The sequence below is a fragment of the Erythrolamprus reginae genome, chromosome 4, assembly GCF_031021105.1.
Source record: "Erythrolamprus reginae isolate rEryReg1 chromosome 4, rEryReg1.hap1, whole genome shotgun sequence".
In the NCBI taxonomy this organism is placed as follows: Eukaryota; Metazoa; Chordata; class Lepidosauria; order Squamata; family Dipsadidae; genus Erythrolamprus; species Erythrolamprus reginae.
Window position 1 is genome coordinate 132,602,342 of NC_091953.1, and position 24,104 is coordinate 132,626,445.

Consider the following 24,104-nt stretch of genomic DNA (forward strand, 5'->3'; position numbering starts at 1 on the left):
GCGCTTAGATCCGTCCTGCGGGGCCACCCTGGAAAGAGCAAAGGACTGGCCCGGAGTGCCTTTGCCAACAAAAATGGAGCTCGGGGGGGGTACTGCGTGGGTTCTGGACGTCTTGTGTCTATGTCCGAGTCTTCGAAAAGGGGCGGCATACAAATCTAATAAATTATTATTATTAATTATTATTATGTCTGGGAATCCACATTTTCTGAGAGGGATGGCGAGGCTCCCGTGGAGAACAAGAGTTTGGCCTTCTTGCTATCTCGCCTTCCTCCGTTGGAGACAATGGATCCTTTCAACCCTGCCCGCGGCACCACTGGTGCCCGCGACCTGAGTGACATCGAGCTGGCCACACCCACCTGCCCCCAAGTCCAAACACAACCCTGATGTGGCTCTCAATGAAATCGAGTTTGCTGCCCCTTGCTATATACAGTTTGGGGACGAAGACTAACCCAGTGGTGATGACCCTTTTCTTCCTCGGGTGCCAAAAGAGCATGCACGCGCTATCACGCATATGGACACCCATAATTCAATGCCTGAGAAGGGAGAAAACTCCTTACCCCCAACAGAGGTCCTAAATAGCCTGTTTCCCAATTTCTGGGGGGCCCAGTAAGCTCGTGTTTCACCCTTCCCAGGCTCCAAAGGCTTCCCTGGAGTTGGAGGCGGGTAAAATGCCCTCCCCCATACTTCAAGAGGTTCTCTGGAAGCCAAAAAGGGGACGTTCGCCCAGGTTCGCCTGGTGCACCAGTTGCGACCCTACTTGGACCGGGAGTCACTGCTCACAGTCGCTCATGCCCTCATCACCTCGAGGCTCGACTACTGCAATGCTCTCTACATGGGGCTACCTTTGAAAAGTGTTCAGAAACTTCAGATCGTGCAGAATGCAGCTGCGAGAGCAATCATGGGCTTTTCCAAATATACCCATGTTACACCAACACTCCGCAGTCTGCATTGGTTGCCGATCAGTTTCCGGTCACAATTCAAAGTGTTGGTTATGACCTATAAAGCCCTTCATGACATCGGACCAGATTATCTCTGGGACCACCTTCTGCTGCACGAATCCCAGCGACCGGTTAGATCTCACAGAGTGGGTCTTCTCCGGGTCCCGTCAACCAAACAATGTCGCTTGGCGGGACCCAGGGGAAGAGCCTTCTCTGTGGCGGCCCCAGCCCTCTGGAACCAACCCCCCAGATATTAGAATTGCCCCCACCCTCCTTGCCTTTCGTAAGCTGCTTAAAACCCACCTCTGCCGCCAGGCATGGGGGAACTGAGATACTCTTTCCCCCTAGGCCTTTAAGATTTTATGCATGGTATGTCTGTATGTATGATTGGTTTTTATATAATGAGTTTTTAACTGTTTTTAGTATTGGATTATTGTTATATGTTAGTGTTTTTTAAATTATTAGATTTGTTTTTTTACATTGTTCTTGTTATTGTTGTGAGCCGCCCCGAGTCTACGGAGAGGGGCGGCATACAAATCTAATAAATAATAATAATAATAATAATAATAATAATAATAATAATATAATATAATATAATATACTGTTTTATTACTGTTGTTAACCGCCCCGAGTCTGCGGAGAGGGGCGGCATACAAATCAAATAACTAACTAACTAACTAACTAACTAACTAACTAACTAACTAACTAACTAACTAACTAACTAACTAACTAACTAACACCCTCCCAGAGCCTCTATGCGAGCCAAAAATCAGCTGGTCGGCACACCCATGCACGTTGGAGCTGAGCTAGGGCAACGGCTCGCGTGCCAGCAGATATGGCTCTGCATGTCACCTGTGGCACCCGTGCCATAGGTTCGCCATTACTGAACTAAACTAATGGGTTCATCAAATATAGACGCAAAGAATTCTAACAGTTCCTAAAAATGTCTTTTCCAAACTTTGGGTTGGTTAGAGATGGCCATCACCGACAGATAGTTCATTATAACCCTATTAATTCAGTCTTTTCCTTCAAACACCTGTGTCTCGTCTTCATCTTTATGTGGCAAGACAGATACTTAGCCTTGGCAATGCTATTAAATGACTCTCTGCTTTGTCCAAGCCACGAGCAATTTAATTAGGGTAGCAGAAATTTGTGCCTAGTGCAGGTAATGTTGCAGAGTCTCTTTCTGCTGTGCGCACGATCCATTTGTAATGTAGGTTAAGGCTATGTCCTTTAAAATCGTTGCTGAAACTTTTAAAACCACAAATATATGTCATTAAGCATTTGTTTAAGTGAGTTTTGCTTCATTATTTTACAAACGTCCTTGCCACTGGGATTAAGCAAATCACTGCAGCAACATTTATTTATTTAATTTATTTATTGTTAGAGTTGGAAGGGACCATGCAGGTCATCAAGTCCAACCCCCTGCCTAAGCAGGAACCCTATAGCATCCCAGCCAAATGGCAGTCCAATTTCCTCTTTAAAATGTCCAGAGTATTGGAGTTCACAACGTCCGCTGGTAGGTTGTTCCACTGGTTGATCGTTCTGACCGTCAGGAAGTTCTTCCTTATTTCCAGGTTGAATCTCTCCTTGGTCAGCTTCCAGCCGTTGTTCCTCGTCCGGCCCTTCGGTGTCCTGGAGAATAAAGTGATCCCCTCCTCTCTGTGACAACCCCTCGTATACCTGTAGACTGCTATCATGTCCGCTCTGGCCCTCCTTTTCTCTAGGCTATCCATGCCCAGTTCCTTTTGTCTCTCTTCGTAAGTCTTGGTTTCCAATCCCTTAATCATCTTGGTTGCTCTTTTCTGCACCTTCTCCAGAGTTTCAATGTTCTTTTTGAAGTGTGGTGACCAGAACTGAACACAGTACTCCAGGTGTGGTCTGACCAGGGCATAGTAGAGTGGTATTAAGACTTCCCTGGTCTTGGAGTGTATTCCCCTGTTGATTCAGCTTAGGATTGTATTGGCTTTTTTGGCTGCTGCTGCACATTGTTGGCTCATGTTTAGTTGATTGTCCACCAAGACTCCGAGGTCTCTTTCGCCGTCGCTACTGCTGAGAGGGGTTTCTCCCAGGCTGTATGTGTGTCCAGCGTTTTTTCTGCCTAGGTGAAGGACTTTGCTCTTGTTGATGTTGTACATCATTTTATTGGTGTGGGCCCACTGTGTTAGTCTGTCCAGGTCTTTCTGTAATTTGTTAGTCTGTATTTTGTAATTTGTTAGTCTGTCCAGGTCTTTCTGTAATATAAAATTAAGATATTTTAAAAAATATCTCTGTGACATCCCCTCGTATACCTGTAGACTGCTATCATGGCTGCTAAGGGAACCTGGTCTCCCTCCCTTAACTTTGCTTGCCAGAAGGTCACAAAAGGTGACCATTTGACCCCATCATAAATATGAGTCAATTGCCAAGCGTCCAAATTTTGATCACAATTTTCATGAGAATGCTGCAGTGGTCAAAATCTTATCAGTGCCGTCGTAACTCCCAACGATCGCTAAATACACTGTTGTAACTTGAGAACGTATGTTCTTATATAAAATAATCCCAGACAATAGTCTAATTTTTTTCCTGTGGAATTTTAGGCGGAGGGATGTTTGAATGGAACTATGATTCACGGCTAATTTTCAATAGGACTTGGAATTTTCAGAATGTTAGAATAGAATTACAGAGTTGGAAGGGATCTTGGAGGTCTTCTAGTCCAACCCCCTGCTTGGCCAGGAAATCCTACACCACTTCAGACAAATGGTTATCCAACATCTTAAAAACTTCCAGGGTTGGAGCATTCCAGGGTTGTTGTTTGGTGGGTCCCAGGGGAAGAGCCTTCTCTGTGGTGGCCCCGACTCTCTGGAACCAGCTCCCCCCCGGAGATTAGAACTGCCCCCACCTTCCTTGCCTTTTGTAAACTCCTTAAAACCCACCTTTGCCGCCAGGCATGTGGGAATTGAGATATCTCCCCTGGGCCTATACAATTTATGCATGGTATGTTTGTGTGTATGTCTGCTTAATAACGTTTTTTTAAAAATGTTTTTAAATTATTAGATTTGTCATGAATTGTTTTATTGCTATTGTGAGCCGCCCCGAGTCTATGGAGAGGGGCGGCATACAAATCGAATTAATTAATTAATTAATTAATTAATTAATTAATTAATTAATTAATTAATTCACAACTTCTGGAGGCAAGCTGTTCCATGGATTAAATGTTCTAACTGTCAGGAAATTTCTCCTTAGTTCTAAGTTGCTTCTCTCCTTGTTTAATTTCCACCCATTGCTTCTTGTTCTACCCTCAGGTGCTTTGGAGAATAGCTTGACTCTCTCTTCTTTGTGGCAACCCCTGAGATATTGGAACCCTGCTATCATGTCTCCCCAAGTCCTTCTTTTCATTAAACTAGACATACTCAGTTTTTGCAACCGTTCTTTGTATGTTTTAGCCTCCAGTCACCTACTCATCTTTGTTTCTCGTTTCTGCACTCATTCTAGAGTGTCAACATCCTTTTCGCATCTAATGATGTTAATCATTAGAAAGAGGAAGCTGTGACTTTTGCTGGAGGACAATAGGATGTCTATATTAGGTATCACTTTTTAGGGTAGTTATGGAAATGCACTTAATAAAATTATTCAGACTGAATACATTTTGCATTCCGTAATTCCAGGGTCTGCATTTCTACTAAACAGAGACTATGACTGAGCAAATGTGTCTTCAATTGTCAAGAGCAGTTTTGCAGATTAACAGGGTTGGAAGGGACCTTGTAAGGCCATCCAGTCCAACCCTCTGCCCAAGCAGACTCCACACCATTTCCGACAGATAGCAATCCAGTCTCTTCTTCAAAACTTCCAGTGATGAAACTCCCACCACTTCTGAAGGCAATTTCTGTTCCATTTCTTTGATTGCTCTCATTGTCAGAAAATTTTTCCTTATTTCTAGGTTGAATCTCCCCTTGATCAGTTTCCATCTGTTATTCCTTGTCTGGCTTTCAAGTGCTTTGGAAAATAGCCTGACCCCTTCCTCTCTGTGGTAGCCCCTCAAATATTGGAAGACAGCTATGATGTCTCCCCTGGTCCTTCTCTTCACTAGAATAGCTATGCCCAGTTCCTGCAACCGTCATATCTTTTAGCCTCCAGTCCCCTAATCATCTTGGTTGCTCTTCTCTGCACTCTTTCTAGAGTCTCAACATCTTTTTATGCTGTGGATGCAGTATTCAATGTGATTTTTGCTCTTATATATATCTTTATTGCCTTTGTATAGTTTGTTGCTTTCTTATATCTTCTTTATTGCCTTTGTTTAGTTTGTTGCTTCGCGGCTCCTAGATATCCTCCAGTTTTGTTCTTTCTTTCTTTCTTTCTTTCTTTCTTTCTTTCTTTCTTTCTTTTTTCTTCCTTCCTTCCTTCCTTCCTTCTCTCCCTCCCTCCCTCTCCCTCTTTCTTTCCTTCCTTCCTTCCTTCTTTCTTTCTTTTTTCTTCCTTCCTTCCTTTCCTCTCTCCCTCCCTCTCTCTCCCTCTCCCTCTTTCCTTCCTTCCTTCTTTCTTTCTTTCTTTCTTTCTTTCAACTTATATGCCACCCTTCTCCAAAGACTCAGGGCAACTCACAACATATAATTCCAAAGCCCAATTATAAACTGATCTAAAACCCCATTAATAAAACCATGCAATCATACTTATTTTGGAAGCCCATCTATATCTTGTTTCCCACTGAAGGCATCTCTCACTTTTCCGTGTTCCCTGTTTCTACCACCTTAGTTTCGTTGCCTTCTCTCTGTCAACAGTTTGCAAAGCTTCTTCCTTGAAATGCTTTGACAATGTGACCTCCTCTGTCATATTTGCTTAGATTAGGTGAAGGGTGATGGGTGAACAATGTAGAAGGAATGTTGTGTTAGGGGAAAGGGTTTGTGCTAACATTTCAAGGTTGACATCAGGCTTACAGCTGCAATATTAAGTGTTCACGCAACTCTTCACATTACAATCTTATTTACAACTACACTAAACTTCATTCTGTTCAAGCCCACATATATCTTTATGTGAAAGTTATTTAAAGTTGTCGGGTGCTTTTTTTTTAATAACATACTTGGTTGGCTTCTATATTTTTCTCCAGAATGACCAGATGATAGTTCTATAAAAGATGAAACTTTCAGTAAAACATTTCTTATGCGGAACTGGCTGTGGAAATCCGATTTTGTGTGTTGTGTGTGTGACTGACTTACGATGCCTTTCTCTACTCTTTCTTTGTTTTCTCTTCTCTCAACTTAAAGACGAAGAAAGTAGTGTAAGAAAATGTCGGATAGACTTTGCCTGGGATATGACCAGTGGTGGGTTGTACCGGTGCGGAAGATTGTGCAATTTGCGTGCAACTGCTCCTGTGGTGCAGTTATCCCTCGTTTTTCACGGGGGATGCATTCTAAGACCACGAAAAAATGTAAAGTAGAGATGCTATATTTACAATATAAATATAACATTAAAAAACGTAAAAAGCATGGCAACCCCCCCTCACCAATGCCGCTCGCCCCTCCGCCGTCTGCCCCTCGCCCAGCGCTCCTTTTTAACCTATGCCTTTAACCAGAAGAGAAGGGGAGGAGATGTGTGTGTGTGTGAGAGAGAGAGAGAACGGCTTCAGGCGGCTAGCGGCGGCGCTCCATCCAGTTCCATCCTCGCAGTTCCTGAGCCGGGCTCTCCTCCACCGGAACGATGATGGATCTTCCACCAGCACCGTGTAAACGGCATTGCCGGAGTCAGGCAGCGGGGCGGTGGAAGAGGAGGAGGAGGTGTCGACGGACACGAGAGGCTTGCTCTCAAGCTCGGCAGGCGGCAGCAGCGAGTAAATCCTCCCGCGCGGGGAAGTGCTGCGTTTGAAAAGCATGGGAGGAGGGCGGCTCGGGGTTCCTCTCTCCTTCCCCCCCGCCGCTTTCGCCTCTCCTTCTGTGGGTTGCTTCCCCCTGGCAACTCACAGAAAAACCCATGGTGTGCAAAAAACCCACGGAGCATTTTTTTAATTAATATTTTTTGAAAACCGTATAGCCGTTCCGCAAAAGTCATTGACCACTGTAGTCCTATGGGTGCCACCATCTTTGGAGGCAAAATCTGTGCAAGCCTCCTTAATTGCCACGGAAAGGCTCCTCTGGCAGCCCGGAAAAGCCCGAGATGTCTGGGATTAAAGGGAAAACGGCAGGAAACTGGCCGGGCCTTCGTGCCGCTCTCAAATTTCCTGGGAAATTTTTCCAGGCTCGGGTTCTTAAGTAGAAAATGATTCTTAAGTAGAGGCAAAAAAATCTTGAACACCTGGTTCTTATCTAGAAAAGTTCTTAAGCAGAGGTACCACTGTATTTGTTAACACCGGAGGGCTACAATACTATAGGATATCTGGGACTGTATAGTTTCTCATTAAAAATGTATTGAGAAGCTTGGAACATAGCTGCAAATGGCAGCACTAAGTGGTTGGGATACGGAGAGGAACTGACAGCTGAGTCAATAACGTGACCAATCAATGAATGTATGATTATCCATTCAAACAGAATTGATTCCAGGCTCTCTACTCTTCCGAGGGCATTGGCCCATTCTGAAAACACATCTTCATTTTAAAAGTTTTACCTCTCCTAAAGGAGCAGTGTATCCTGGCTCCCCGAACAGACCTGCCTAATTAAAGGAGTCCAGCTTAGAGCATTTATAGAGAAGTTAGTTTTATTTCCTAAGGATTCCCTGGCGGCGCCGTGGTTAGAATGCAGTTTTGCAAGCAAACTCTGCCTCCAGCGTGGAGTTCGATCCTGACAGGGCCTAAAGTTTCCTATGCTTTCCAACCTTCTAAGGCAGGGGTGTCCAATTCTGTTTCATTGAATTAATTAATAATAATAATAATAATAATAATAATAATAATTTATTAGATTTGTATGCCGCCCCTCTCCGAAGACTCGGGGCAGCTCACAACAATAATAAAAACAATGTTACAGTGGAACAAATCTAATATTAAAAGAGAAAAAGACATATAAAATCCTATCATTTAAAACCAAACAACACATACATACCAAACATAAAATATAAAAGGCTGGGGAAGGTGTCTCAGTACCCCCGTGCCTGGCGATATAGGTGGGTCTTGAGTAGCTTACTAAAGACAAGGAGGGTTGGGGAAGTTCTAATTAATTTAATCAGAATTATGATTGACCTCTGGGGGCTGGGGGAGCATGGCCAAGTGGTTGTAGCTGACTGGTGGGGGGATGTGGCCGGAAAGGGTGTGGTCCAGGGGTGGGCTACTGCCCAGAGAAGGGGAGGAACGCAGTGGAAATGGCGAAAATGGAGCTCCACCCCAGAGCACCCAATTTGCACCGAAAGGTATTGAAAGAAAATGCAGGGTGTCTTTTTTGGGCAGCCTCTGCGTTCTTCCCGAAAGCATTTAAAAACCCCAAAGGTGGCGATTCTGCTACAAACCAAAGTGTCCAGGAAAAGTATAAGGAGATAAGATCTGGAATTAATTCTATGTAGAAACATAGAAGACTGACGGCAGAAAAAGACCTCATGGTCCATCTAGTCTGCCCTTATACTATTTCCTGTATTTTATCTTACAATGGATCTATGTTTATCCCAGGAATGTTTAAATTCAGTTGCTGTGGATTTACCCACCACGTCTGCTGGAAGTTTGTTCCAAGGATCTACTACTCTTTCAGTCAAATAATATTTTCTCACGTTGCTTTTGATCTTTCCCCCAACTAACTTCAGATTGTGCCCCCTTGTTCTTGTGTTCACTTTCCTATTAAAAACACTTCCCTTCTGGACCTTATTTAACCCTTTGACATATTTAAATGTTTCGATCATGTCCCCCCTTTTCCTTCTGTCCTCCAGACTATACAGATTGAGTTCATGAAGTCTTTCCTGATACGTTTTATGCTTAAGACCTTCCACCACTCTTGTAGCCCGTCTTTGGACCTGTTCAATTTTGTCAATATCTTTTTGTAGGTGAGGTCTCCAGAACTGAACACAGTATTCCAAATGTAATCTGGGTTTCTGCCTCCCCCTCCTTTCCAAATGGTTGTAGTATTCTCTAGAACAGAGGTCTTCATAGAATTCTGGGAGTTGAAATTCACAAGTCTTAAAAGTTGCAAGTTTGGGACCCCTGCTCTAGAAAAATAAAATGAATAATGCTTGTAACCTAATGTTTTGCCAGAAACCTTCATTTTGTTTGGCAGTCTGCAGGAAGGAGGGTTAAGACTGTTATGTGGAAGGGAGCATTTTGGGATGTTCACGTAGGCTGTGAAAGTAGCAAAGAATACTTTAGATTGTGGCCTTTGAGTAAATGATTATTTTGTGACTGGCCATTTTAATCATCAATGCTCATAAAAATTCTAAGTGAGATGTTTCTGTCATTTCATTGTTCTTTACTTCTAGGATGTGGGTGAATTCAGTGACCTGCCTCTTCTTAAATCCATTGATAAAATGGATTTAAAATCCTTGGTCAAGTCACACGATCAGCAAGCCGCTCCCAGCTGGTCACAGGGCCGGCAAGCCACTCCTGCCCGGTCACATGACTATCAAGCCACACGCACAAAATAAGGCACGGCCACAGTGTGGTAGTAAACATTTTGTAGCCCTTCACTGGTGTGGCCTGCTCAATGTTCCTTTCATCGGGCGCCTAGAGTAGCCTAAGTGGAGCCGAGGGATCCATCCACCCAGAGTCTACGGAGAGGGGCGGCATACAAATCTAATTAATAATAATAATAATAATAATAATAATAATAATAATAATAATAATAATAATGCCGTGATCTTAGTGAAATACGAAGATCTAAAAATAGAGCTGCAACAACTCTGGCATAAGCCAGTGAAAGTGGTCCCAGTGGTACTTGGCACTCTGGGCGCAGGGCCAAAGGATCTCAGCGGACATTTGAAAACCATCGGAATTGACAAAATCTCCATCTGTCAATTGCAAAAGGCCGCTTTACTGGGATCGGCAAACATAATTCGCCGCTACATCACGCAGTCCTAGGTGCTTGGGAAGCGCCCGACTGGTGATGAAATACGGAATCCAGCATAGTGATCTCGTTTGCTGTGTTGTACTGACATAATAATAATAAATGTTTCTGACTCTGTAAACCGCTTAGAGAGGGATGTAAAGCACTGTGAAGCGGTATGTAAGTTTAAATGCTATTGCTATGTTCTATCACAGTCTTTTATTTAATTTGTCCACTATGCATCTCATTTAAGTGACACTATGGCGAGGCTTAAACCTGGATCCTAATGGGCATGCTGTGAATTTGACATTACTTAAAAATCTTTTTTTTTTAGGAGCAATCATTTGTTGCCTTTTCTATTATAGGGCATTTATATTATATTTATGGGCAAGGACAAGGGCATCTGTGCTTTTGGAAAACTCGCTTTTCCTAACCAAATGGTGAATATTTTTGCGGGAAAAGCAAGCAAGCAAACAAAATATAATATATGACTCGACAAATAGCTATTTCGCTAAAGGAAATAGGAAACTCTTAACATTTATCTCTTTCCTGCTACATATACCGCAAGAAAAATGTCTAGTGTCTTCCTTTAACGCTCTCTTCTTGACATGATTAATTATATCCAAATCAGAAAATAAATAAATAAGGTGAATCAATTCCAAACCGTATAGAAAACCTTTTCAAGCACAATTTCTACCAATCAAACAAGAGGGTTAAGGTTAGAAAAAATAAAATTATGTTAAAAAAAAAACACCCATTCAGTGTTTGCACAAAGTGCTGAGCTGAAAGTTCTCAAAGTTGTTTGTCAAATTTTAAAGTCGGACTTTATCATTTGCAATTGAGAATGAAATTCTCATTTCAAACCAGTGCTAGTTAGTTTTTATTTTTAGTTCTAGAATTCAGTGGTTTGTTTGTTTGTTTGTTTGTTCGTTCGTTCATTCATTCATTCATTCATTCATTCAATTTTTATGCCACCCTTCTCCTTAGACTCAGGGCGGCTTACAACATGTTAGCAACAGCACTTTTTAACAGAGCCAGCCTATTGCCCCCACAATCTGGGTCCTCATTTTACCACCTCGGAAGGATGGAAGGCTGAGTCAACCTTGAGCCAGTGATGAGATATGAACCACTGACCTACAGATCTACAGTCAGCTTCAGTGGCCTGCAGTACAGCACTCTACCTGCTGCGCCACCCCAGCTCAACCTTACTAATGCCGTGACCCTTTAATTCAGTTCCTTATGTTGTGGTGATCAATAATATAATTATTAGGAAACTCAGAGGTGGTTCTAACTTATCTCGCTGCCAGTTCGCTCCCTCCTGCACTGCGTGGCTGCGCATCCTAGATGCATGTGCAGTGCTGAATTTTTTTTAAAAGATTGCAAAACAAAATGCGCCAAAACCAAGATGGTGACAACAAGATGCACAATTTGGCTTCTGTGCATGCTCAGAAGTTCCCTTGGTACAATTTTTTTTTTCAGTAGTCTATTTGCATGTGGGTAGACCCTCCTGGAGACGGATAGAGGAGCAGTGTCTCGGTTCCTAACACTTCCAGGAATATGTGTTTTCTGATGATCCGATGATCTTAGGCTACTAGATGGACCATGAGGTCTTTTTCTGCCGTCAATTTTCTATGTTTCTATGTGTTAGATGTTCAGAATATAGGAATCATAGCCAGGATATAGATAATGACAATGAAAGCATGGTGTCTATTTGTATTTGTATTTGTATTTATTAGATTTGTATGCCGCCCCTCTCCGAAGACTCGGGGCGGCTAACAACAATATAAAAAGACAATGTAAACAAATCTAATATTAAAACAATCTAAAAAACCCCCAATTTAAAGGACCAATCATACATACAAGCATACCATGTATAAATTCTATAAGCCTAGGGGGAAGGGAATTTCAATTCCCCCATGCCTGATGACAGAGGTGGGTTTTAAGGAGCTTGCAAAAGGCAAGGAGGGTGGGGGCAATTCTGATATCTGGGGGGAGCTGGTTCCAGAGGGCCGGGGCCGCTACAGAGAAGGCTCTTCCCCTGGGTCCCGCCAAACGACATTGTTTAGTTTACGGGACCCGGAGAAGGCCAACTCTGTGGGACCTAACCGGTCGCTGGGATTCGTGCGGCAGATGGACCTGCTTGGAGCCAGATAGAGGAGCCATGTCTCTGTTCTTAAGACCATTGGGAATATGTGTTTTCTGATGGTCTTAGGCTACTCCTGTGACAGGGTCGTTTGACCCCCAAAGGGGTCATGACACACAGGTTGAAAACCACTGTTCTAGATATATGTGGAGAAGCTAAGTAACTAGAAATAGTCCCACCCCTGATTATTGTATTATCTATAGCAGTGATAGTGAACCTTTTTTTACCTCGGTGCCGAAAGAGCATGGGAATGTGCTGTTGGGCATGCACGAGTGCCCACACCCATAATTCAATGCCTGGGGAGGGCGAAAACAGCTTCCCCCGCCCTCCGGAGACCCTCTGGAGGCCAGAAACTGCCTGTTTCCCAACTTCTAATCAGCCCAATAGGCTCGTGTTTCACCCTCCCCAGGCTCCAAAGGCTTCCCTGGAGCTGGGGGAGGGTAAAAACGCCCTTCCCCATCTCCCCAGAGGCTCCCTGGAAGCCAAAAACGCCCTCCCAGAGCCTCTGTGAGCCAAAAATCAGCTGGCCAGCACACAGATGCACGTTGGAGCAGAGCTAGGGCAACAGCTTGCATGCCAGTATATATGGCTCCACGTGCCACCTGTGGCACCCGTGCCATCGGTTCGCCATCACTGATCTGTAGGAATTATAGGAGAAAATGTACACACTATCTTGGTGTCTGAAGGTAGGTAGGTAGCTAGTAGGATGGATGGACAGACAGACAGACCATCTTGGAATGTGAAGTGAGAATGGAGAGAAAGAGGGGTGTAGAAAGGTAGTAGGTAGGTAGACATCCCAGTATGTGAAGATAGATTATTAGAGAGAGAGATGACAAAATGACAGACAGTGATAGACAGACAGACAGACAGGACAGGACAGACACAGTGATAGAAAAACAATGATAGATAGATAGATAGATAGATAGATAGATAGATAGATAGATAGATAGATAGATAGATATGAGAGATAGATGGAGATGAAATACTAGATAGATAGACAGACAGACAGACAGGACAGACACAGTGATAGAAAGACAATGATAGAGATAGATAGATAGATAGATAGATAGATAGATAGATAGATAGATAGATATGAGAGATAGATGGAGATGAAATAATAGATAGATAGACAGACAGACAGGACAGACACAGTGATAGAAAGACAATGATAGAGATAGATAGATAGATAGATAGATAGATAGATAGATAGATAGATAGATAGATAGATATGAGAGATAGATGGAGATGAAATAATAGATAGATAGATAGATAGACAGACAGACAGACAGACCGACCATTTTGATATGTGAAGATAGATGGAGAAAGAGAGAGAGAGGTAGGTAGGTAGACAACTCAGAATGTGAAGATAGATGGTTGATTGATTGATTGATTGATTGATTGATGAGAGAGAGAAATGTTATTACATCTGATTTTTAACGATTTCAAAACAATTCTCTTACAATTCAGCCAATGGATAGGATTTGCAAGGCTGCTTTGATAGCTGAAGAACAGAACAGAAACTGAACACGTGCTCGTTATGTTTGTCTTGTAAGAAGATGCTAGGTCATCAGAAATGTATGGATTGATAAACTGATGTAGATCGTAATTCATCCCCTTCTAAAGAGGCAACTTTCAAATTAATTCATTCTGGAGTAAGTAGTACTGCAAATGCCTAAATTGCTACCCTATATAATAGATACCCACAACCTGCAATTATGTTTAACCACATTCTAAGGAAATTAAATTGAGTCTAGCTAGAGTTTGAATTTGCTCTGCCATCAGCGCAAAGTTCAACGCTTGCGTCAATAATTCTGCAGTTTCCAAATACACACAATGCCTGATGTTATTTTATTTTTTTATTTATTCATTTGTTCAATACACAAATACATAGGAAGAAAAATAGATATGCAGTAATATATATAAGGGCAAAGTGAACTTAGAGGAGAGGATATATGAAAGGAAGAGAATATATAAGATAGGTGGAAGAAAGGAAAGACAATTGGACAGGGGCCGAAAGGCACACCAGTGCACTTATGTATTCCCCTTACTGGCCTCTTAGGAACCTGGAGAGGTCAATCGTGGAGAGTCTAAGGGAGAAATGTTGGGGGTTAGGGGTTGACACAATTGAGTCCGGCAATGAGTTCCACGCTTTGATAACTCGATTGTTGAAATCATATTTTTTTACAGTCAAGTTTGGAACGGTTCGTATTAAGTTTGAATCTGTTGCGTGCTCTTGTGTTGTTGCGGTTGAAGCTGAAGCAGTCATTGACCGGTAGGACGTTGCAGCATATGATCTTGTGGGCAATACTCAAATCGTGTTTTAGGCACCATAGTTCTAGGCTTTCTAGGCCCAGGATTGTTAGTTTATTTTCGTAGGTTATTCTGTTTCGAGTGGAGGAGTATCAGGAAAGACTTAATGAACTCAATCTGGAGGACAGAAGGAAAAGGAAGGACATGATCGAAACATTTAAATATGTCAAAGGGTTAAATAAGGTTCAGGAGGGAAGTGTTTTTAATAGGAAAGTGAACACAGGAACAAGGGGACACAATCTGAAGTTAGTTGGGGGAAAGATCCAAAGCAACATGAGAAAATATTATTTTACTGAAAGAGTCGTAGATCCTTGGAACAAACTTCCAGCAGACATGGTTGGTAAATGCACAGTAACTGAATTTAAACATGCCTGGGATAAACATATATCCATCCTAAGATAAAATACAGGAAATAGTATAAGGGCAGACTAGATGGACCATGAGGTCTTTTTCTGCCGTCAGACTTCTATGTTTCTATCTTGAATTGCTGTTTGCCTCTCATACACCTATTCTTTATTTTTGGAGCCTAACAGAATTATTCTTTTCTCTCTCAAAGGGAACCACACACACGCGCCGCACACAACCTCGCAAAACACATTTGCATATTGATAGACCTTCCTCCAAAGCCGTATCCTCTAACCGTTTCGTGCGGGGTTTTGACCCTGGCATCCCGTTCACGTTACGTTATCGAACGGAGCGAATGTAACGAAATCATAGTTCCCTCTAAGCTGAGCAGTGAGCAATCGCTCACTTAAAAATCATCATCAACTCAGAGTTTTCCAAACCTGCCCAGAAGCCGAGAGGGAAAGAGTGAGAGGGAAGGAGAGAGAGAGGAAGAGAGGAAGAGAGAGAAACAGATAGAAAAAAGAGAGGAAGGAAAAGAGAAAGAAAAAGAATGGGAGTAAGGAAGAGAGAAAGAAAATCAAAATCTAGTTTGAAACTATCTCAACTATTTAAGTGGCATTTTGATATTGATAGAGTTGCCCTATTATGAGCTCACACAGTACAGTATTTTATTTTGAAATTCTCTGAAGCAAAACAGGTTTGTTTGTTTGTTTGTTTGTTTATTTATTTATTATTTCTGTGCCGCCCAGTCCCGAAGGGACTGCCGCTAAGACACTATACTTTTCCGCCCACCCCAAAAAAAAATTAGAGGGAACACTGAACGAAATGAAAATGGTTCCCTGCATTATTAGATTTTTTTTAAAGCACCCTCTGCCCCCTGGGAAAAGGAAGCACTGGAAGACTTTTTTATTTTTTATTTTAATTTTCTCCCTGAAAGCCGAAAGGGGATCGTGCTTCCTAGAATTCGTGGAGATTGCCCAAGAAACGGGCGTTAAAAAAACTCATCCATCATTCTGAGCCCCTGGTCAGGGGACTGACAGTGCAGTAAATATCTTCCGCTGCAGCCTTTTAATGTACAAGCTGTTTTCGGTAGGGATTTTCACCAGTCACATAAAACACACTGTCATGAGTGACTGCCTGGGCTCCAAAGTCATTACAATTGGGATGATGGAACATCTTTCAGCATATAACCCCAAAAAGGGGGGGGGAGGAGGAAAAGAAAGAAAGGCTGGGGGGGGGGGAGACACCCTTTTAAATGTCATGTCAAGTTTGTCGAAGCCATTTCCAAGCATCCGTTCAAGGTTACATGAATATTGAATATTCCTTTTTATTTAAAAACAAAAGTTTGCGATCTCTCGGGAGGTTTGGTTAAAAAAGGGAGATCGCATTTGAAGTTTGACTTAAGTTATTACTGCTTTAAGTTTTAAAAATTGCAATACAGTGGTACCTCTACTTAAGAACGCCTCTAGTTAAGAACTAAGAACCGGGTATTCAAGATTTTTTTGCCTCTTCTCAAGAACCATTTTCTACTTAAGAATCCGATCCGGAAAAAATTTCCCAGGAAATTTGAGAGTGGCGCGAAGGCCTGGCCAGTTTCCTGCCATTCCCCCTTTAATCCTGGCAGTGATTAAAGGAGGTACAGTGATCCCTCGTTTTTTGTGGGGGATGTGTTCCACGACCAACCGTGAAAAACAAATTTCCATGAAGTAGAGGAAAGATATTTTTTTATGTATTTAACGAGTATTTGGACTTTTAAAACCCACCCTTTGCATTAAACATTCTATAATGTTTCTCAGCTGGAACTACATGTGATACCCTACCAGTTTCTTTAATAGAGTACGGTAGTACTGTAGAAGAATTTTATGAATTTTTAATGGACTTAAATTTTTTAATGGACTTAACGTATTTAAGCCCCATTTGAAAACCCGTGAAGTAGCGAATCCATGAAAGATGAAGTAGCGAGGGATTACTGTACTTTAAAGCACAGGAATTTTTGAAAGACAGACCGGGCTTCAGTCTGATCCCATAAACCGGGGGTGTATAAAACCATTTCATTGAGGTCCACCTCAGGGGACGAAGACATCTATTTTATAATGTTTTATGAAGGAAGAAGGGGAGGCCCAGCTGGCAGCCCTACAAACTTCTTCAAGGAAAGCTTGGGTGGACCAGGCTGCGGAGGCAACCGTACTCCTAGTTGAGTGAGCGGTGATACCCAAGGGACAGGTAGAAGAAGATACGTCATAGACCAGTGATGGCAAACATTTTTCCCCTCAGGTGCCGAAAGAGCGTGTGCTATCGCACATGCGCGAGTGCCTACACCCATAATTCAATGCCTGGGGAGGGTAAAAACAGCTTTCCCCACCCCCCGGAGGCCCTATAATCTTCTGTTTCCCAACTTCTGGTGGGCCAGTAGACACATGTTTCACCCTCCCCAGGCTCCAAAAGCTTCCCAAGAGCTGTGGGATGATAAAAACACCCTCTGGAGGTTCTCTGGAAGCCAAAAATGCCCTCCCAGAGCCTCTGTGCAAGCCAAAAATCAGCTGTCCGGCACACTCATGCACGTTGGAGCTGAGCTAAGGGCAACAGCTCACATGCCAGCAGATATGACTCCAAGTGGCATCTGTGGCGCCTGTGCCACAGGCTCACCATCACTGTCATAGGCTCTATCAATCACTGCCCTAATCCACCTCCCCACCGCAGCTGCAGATACTTTCTGCCCCTTGGGGGCCGACAAATAAGAGAGGAATAAGGCCTCCGATTTACACCACCCTTCGGAACGCTTTAGGTTGGTGCGAAGCATCTAATTAAACTACATTCAGCTCTCAAAAAAAATAACCGAGAGCCGGGGTGGCACAGCAGGTAGAGTGCTGTACTGCAGGCCACTGAAGCTGACTGTAGATCTGCAGGTCAGCGGTTCAAATCTCATCACCGGCTCAAGGTTGACTCAGCCTTCCATCCTTCCAAGGTAGGTAAAATGAGGACCCGGATTGTGGGGGCAATAGGCTGGCTCTGTTAAAAAGTGCTATTGCTAACATGTTGTAAGCCGCCCTGAGTCTAAGGAGAAGGGTGGCATAAAAATTGAATGAATGAACGAATGAACGAACGAACAAATAAATAAATAACCATTACAGTATTCCCTCACTTTTCATGGGGGATGCGTTCCAAGACCGCCCGCAAAAGTTGAATTTCCGCGAAGTAGAGATGCGGAAGTAAATACACTATTTTGGGCTATGAACAGTATCACAAGCCTTCCCTTAACACATTAAACCCCTAAATTGCAATTTCCCATTCCCTTAGCAGCCATTTAGATTATTACTCACCATGTTTATTTATTAAAGTTTATTTAAAAAAATATTTATTAAAGGCAGACGAAAGTTTGGCGATGACATATGACGTCATCCGGTGGGAAAAACCATGGTGTTGGGAAAAAACCCGCAAAGTATTTTTTAATTAATATTTTTGAAAAACCGTGGTATAGACTTTCCGCGAAGTTCGAACCCGCGAAAATCGAGGGAACACTGTATTCATACCCACAGAGAGAGACACACACAAGACACAGAGATACACATCACAGTCTAGTTCGAAACGTACACATACATAGATAACCTCTCTCCGATGCTGTTCCAAGGAAATTGTGAAATCAGCGTACTGATTTGTACACTTGATAAATCAGTCTGAACGACTGTTGGCTCGGCACAAAGCTCAAAATAAGCTTTGCTCGTCTTCTGGAATGCCAGATAAAACAAACATCAAATCCCAACAGTTGGAGTTCTGAGGGCAGCGGTTGACAGCCAGATCAGTAGACTTTTACAAGTTTCTTCTCTTTTCTCCTGCCGGGAGACCACTTCCTCCTTGTTTTCCATTTATCCTACTTTCGGAGCTTGATGCATTTTCCCCAAAAATTTTGCTCAGAACAACCGCGACGTAGATCAATTTGAGAACTACACTGCTTGGGTCACCGACATGTAACATTCGCACTTCTGTTTTGCCGTAGAATTTATTTCATTTTATTTATTTATTTATTAGATTTGTATGCCGCCCCTCTCCGAAGACTCGGGGCGGCTAACAACAATAAAGAAGACAATGTAACAAATCTAATATTAAAAAATAATCTAAAAAACCCCAATTTAAGAGACCAATCATACAAACAAGCACACCATGTGTTAGAATTGTTGGGATTGCTGCAGCCAAATGCTATTTGAGCTACTGTACTTTTATTTTTATTTATTTGTTTTGTCAAGTACATCTTGGTTGTATACAAAGATATAACAATGTTTATATACATGATACATATACATGATACTAGTAAGAGAGAAACATTAGGACAGGGGACGGAGGGCACTTATGCACGCCCCTTACTGACCTCTTAGGAATCGGGAGAGGTCAACAGTGGATAGTTTAAGGCAAGGGTAGGCAATGTGGGCTCTTCTATGGACTTATGGACTTCAACTCCCAGAATTCCTGAGCCAGTCATGCAAGCTCAGGAATTCTGGGAGCTGAAGTCCGCATGTCATAGAAGAGCCTAGCCTACCCCTGGTCTAAGTGTAAAGTTTTGGGGGTTAGGTGATGATACTACAGAGTCAGGTAGTGATTTCCATGCAACAAACTAAAGTCGTATTTCTTGCAGTCGAGTTTAGAGCAGTTTAATTTAAGTTTGTATCTGTTGTGTGCTTGTGTATTGTTGTGGTTGAGGCTGAAGTAGTCGTTGACAGGAAGGGCGTTGTAGCAGATGATTTTATGGGCTATGCTTAGGTCATGTCATGTTTAAGGCGACGTAGTTCTAAGCTTTCTAAACCTAGGATGGTAAGTCTAGTTGTGTATGTTATACTGTTGCAAGTACAGTGTTCCCTCGATTTTTGCGGGTTCGAACTTCGCGAATAGCCTATACCACGGTTTTTCAAAAAATATTAATTAAAAAATACTTCGCGGTTTTTTTCCTATACCACGGTTTTTCCCACCCAATGATGTCATATGTCATCGCCAAACTAATAATTTTTGCAAATAAATAACAAAAAAAAAATTATTGTTAATAAATAGTTATGTTTATAAATATCAGGATAACTAAGTGTCTTATTCCATGGTGAGTACCAGTAATAATGGTGAGTAAATGGTTGTTGAGGGAATGGGAAATGGTAATTTAGGGGTTTAAAGTGTTAAGGGAAGGCTTGTGATACTGTCCATAGCAAAAAATGGTGTATTTACTTCCGCATCTCTACTTCGCGGAAATTCGACTATCGCGGGCAGTCTCGGAACGTATCCCCCGCGGAAATCGAGGGAACACTGTATATCATTTAGTTTAGTAAACTAAACTAAAGTAAAAAGTATTTACTAGTAAATACTAGTAAAGTAAGTACTAGTATAATACTAGTAAAATTTACTAATACTAGTAAAGATTATTTAGTTTAGTAAATATTTAGAGGGTTGTGTTTTTTTTAAAATTGAAGAGCAAAGTGAGAAGAATTGTCCATATTTCTTAGATTCATTCTGGGAAAACCTTTAAGGTCTTTCAATGCAATATCTCAGGAATTTGTATCAATTCTTCAACCGAATTACACTTATCTCAACATAGCCTGTAGAGATTCTCACTCCTCCAGGTCATGGTTGTCCCAAAGGTGCTTTTTTCAGGGGGGGAACTGGACTTTCTTGTTTTTCCTTTTGAAGACGTTTCCCTTATCATCCAAGAGGCATCCTCAGCTCTGACAAGATAGTGGGGAATGGGTGGATTTATATTCCTTGCAGACAGCTGGTCATTTGCATCCTTTAGAGAGTCATTGAGGCCACTTGGAGGTTTAGACGAGAAGCGAAAGAAAAAAATAAAACAAGAAAGTCCAGTTTACTCCTGAAAAAGCACCTTTGGGTTATCTAAACATAGGCAGAATCTACATATCCTACCCATTTTCATGTTGGCAACATCTTGCAAACGATTCATGCCAGACTCTGCCAGCTGCCATGTTTTCCCACCAGAAAATTTCCCTGTTGCTTTGCCCTCCTATTGTTCTTTCCCAGGAAAGCATATGTCGAATATTTGTGTGAATTTGGAAAGAATAAAAGAAAGATGGAAGGAAGGAAAAGAAATAAAGATGGAAGGAAGGAAAAGAAATAAAGGTGGAAGGAAGGAAAGAAAAGAAAAATTGAAAGAAGGAAAGAAAAGTAAGATGAACGAAGCAAGGAAGGAACAAAGAAAGAAAGAAAGATAGAAAGAAGTAAGATGAAGGAAGGAAGGAAGGAAGAAGGAAAGAAAAGTAAGAGAAAGGAAGGAGGAAAGAAAAGTAAGATGAAAGAAGGAAGAAAGAAAGAAAGCAAGAAAGCTGAGGAAAATAATAAAAATTGTAATCTTTTCTCCAAGATTTATGGATAATTTAAACGAACAACGTTCACTGGGCTAAGCAAATACCTAAAGCATTGTGTTGATTTAGCAATGCTGTTAAAATCAGTCATTGACTCTCTCAGAGTCCATGATAATCATTGGCTCATTGGAGGGGTAATCCATCTTTGCTAAGTGACCAATGAATGGCTGAGGTAAAGCAACAAGTAACTTAAGTACTGTAGTCCCCGATTAACATGAACAGCCAAGGTAATACATCACCACTAAGTGTGCTTCAAAAATCAAGCAGAGATCTGCACTTAGAGGTTGCTTTGAAGGGCAGTGGAGCTTAGTAGAAGGTGGGGATGTCCAGGGGTGGGCAGCAGGCAGGATGGGGTGGAACGCAGTTCCACCGGCAGAAATGAAGATGCGTGTGCAGCTCCAGCTGATAGGCGGCTGTCACTTCCTGGATTACTGATCTCGGCTTGGCTCTGCTTTGTTCCCCTGCCTCTGCTGCTGCGTCTGCGCTCCTTGCTTTTTTCCTCTTTCCTCCTTCCTGGCTTCGGATGAACTTTCCTCTCTCCTGCCCGGCTCCCCTCCAGCCTCACGCGGCCACCTCCCGCCTGAGGTGCAAGCAGAAGGCATGGGTGAAAGCGGCGCTGGCAGCATTTATGCTTCTGGCAGCACCCATTCACCTAGCTACCCAGCCTGAGGCGGGGGGCGACCCAGGAAGGAGAGCGCAGTAAACACAAAGCTAATTGTCACTCCAGCGAGTGACACTGATCAGGTTGTAAGTCGAGGACTTAACAGTTCACTTGAACGATGATGATCGTTCAAGCCACTCCCACGTGGTCACATGGCCGGCAAGCCACTCCTACATGACCATTAAGCCACACCCACAAAATAAGCCACACCCACAGTGTGGCAGTAAAAATTTTGGCTGCCCATTACTGGGGACGTCCGTTTCTCCCCTCCTGAAAGGGGCAACCTGGGAGTAAAAATAATCTCTTCCAGTATTGTAAATCTGTGTTATGCACCTCACTGTAGTATATTGTCTTCTTCTCGCGCAGAAAACCAGAAAGCATCCACCGGAGAGAGGTCGCATCCCCATCACAATATGAACGGAACTTCGGTGAGGAACCTGGAGAACAAGGCCATCCATCGTGAGAAGGAAGCTCAATCATTGGTAGAAAAGAGAAACAGCTTTGGAAAAAAGAAAGTCTCGTGCGGAGGATCCAACAGAAAGGAAGAAGTAGAACTTAGGGGTTCTAAAGGAGAAGTGATTCCTGAAGTCGAAGCTTTGCTCGCAAGGTTAAGAGCCCTCTGAGCGTTTTAAACCAGTTGCCTAAAATTGTGGAATCATTTAGACGTTCAAGAAAACACTTGGTTACATTATTCATAACATTGCACCAGTTCAGAACCATAAATACCTGCAAGTAGCTATTAGCATATTCCTAACATTGAGGGATAAATATTCCTTATTTAAAACTCCCAGTCTCCACTGTTTTCCTGACATAACATACCACTTGGTAAAATATATATTTAAAAATCTTTTTAATTGCTATCACAAATAATGTTTTACATATTTTAAAGAGTGGGTATATATAAATATATATATACATTTTGCATGCTGCTGCATATTTGTCATTGCATTTTGAAGTGCACATTCATAAATACTTTGGGTCCGAATTAAAATTGTATTACTATAATATATGGGCTTAATATTTTGCAGCTGGTTGGGAGGCAATTAAAACAATGAAAACGGACTTTTTTCCATGGCTCACCTTTAACAACTGACATGCCTTTTCACATAAACTATCGGTTGAATGTTTTAAAAAATGCAAATCAAGCTATATATGTTTACAGTTTTGTTACTAGCTCTCTGGAATGTGCAATACAATATATATCTTATAAAATTTTATAAATGTTTTGGAGTGTTCGGTGGGTGGCTGCATGGTCTATAGATTACATGCATATATAAAATGTATTGTTATTTCTATAATAAATCTGAAATTTATATTCAACCTATAGCTGCTATTCAAACTGAAGCGTAAAACTGACTTGCTCGCTAAAGCTAAGAACCAAAGCAATTTTGTTGGTTACATAGCCAACTTAAATTTTACCATTTTTGGATTCAGGAAAGCACACATACTTTTTGCTCTGTGAAAAGTTTTGTTGGATTTATCCACAAACTTTTACATTATGAATTATTGTTAGTATTGGAATAATTCGTGGTGATTAGAATGCAGTACATTCCAGGTTGAACCTGCCCCATCCTGACCAACTCAACGTTGACTCAACGTTCCATACCAAGTTGGTAAAGTGAGGATCAAGGTTGTTGGGGGCAAAAGGCTGACTCTGTAAACCGCTTTAGAGGGGGACTGAAGTGGTATACAGTGATCCCTCGATTTTCGCAGGGGTTGCGTTCCCAGACTGCCCGTGAAAGTCAAATTTCCCCGAAGTAGAGATGCGGAAGTAAAAACACCATTTTTGGGTATGGACAGCCAAAAACTACCCCCGCGCATCCTTTTCCAAGGCCGCGCAAGGAGCTGGGCTTGAAGTTGGGGGCGGGGAGCGACGAAAGTGCGGAGACCGGCAAAGATTGTTTTGAATGTCAGCTGCCCCCCCAGCGCCTCCAGCCCCCTCGCCGTTACCCCCCGCCCGCCCGATCCACCCCTCTCACCGGCTTTCTTGGGGCATGGGTCCTCCTGCAGCAGCGCTGGCGGCTACGGCTTCTCGTCCTCCTCATTCGGCTGCTAGCCGCTCTGAGCGCTTTAAGAATGCCCGCCCCTCTCGCAGTCCCTTAGCTGAGAGCGCTTTCGTCCCAGCTGTCAGCGTGGGGGCTGCAGGAGAGGCGGGGCAGGTGTTCTCACAGAGAGAGCAACAGACAGAGTGAGATAGAAAGGAGAGAGTGAGAGAGAGAGCAAGAGGGGGGAGAGTGGAAGGGAGAGAGAGAGAGAAATGATAGAAAAAAGGGGGGGAAAGAGAAATGAGAAAATGATTGAAGCTGAGAATGACAGGAAAGAGAGAGAAAGAGAGAGAGAAATGACTCTTGGTGATGACGTATGACGTCATCAGGTGGGAAAAACCATGGTATACAAAAAAAACCACAGAGTATTTTTTAATTATTTTTTTTTGAGAAA

General features: G+C 42.5%; 1 protein-coding gene across 2 annotated transcripts in view; it reads left to right on the forward strand.

Moving 5' to 3' along the window:
• Positions 1 to 22,985, forward strand: part of DIAPH3 (diaphanous related formin 3) — a 119,100-nt gene extending 96,115 nt beyond the window's left edge. The window contains exon 13 of one of the 2 annotated variants that reach the window (XM_070751369.1): positions 22,032 to 22,985. In XM_070751369.1, the coding sequence (XP_070607470.1) occupies positions 22,032 to 22,288 (257 nt within the window). In that variant the 3' untranslated portion in view covers positions 22,289 to 22,985. The remainder of the gene's footprint in view (positions 1 to 22,031) is intronic. The other variant, XM_070751370.1, reaches the window with a different exon arrangement.
• Positions 22,986 to 24,104: the final 1,119 nt, after the last annotated feature.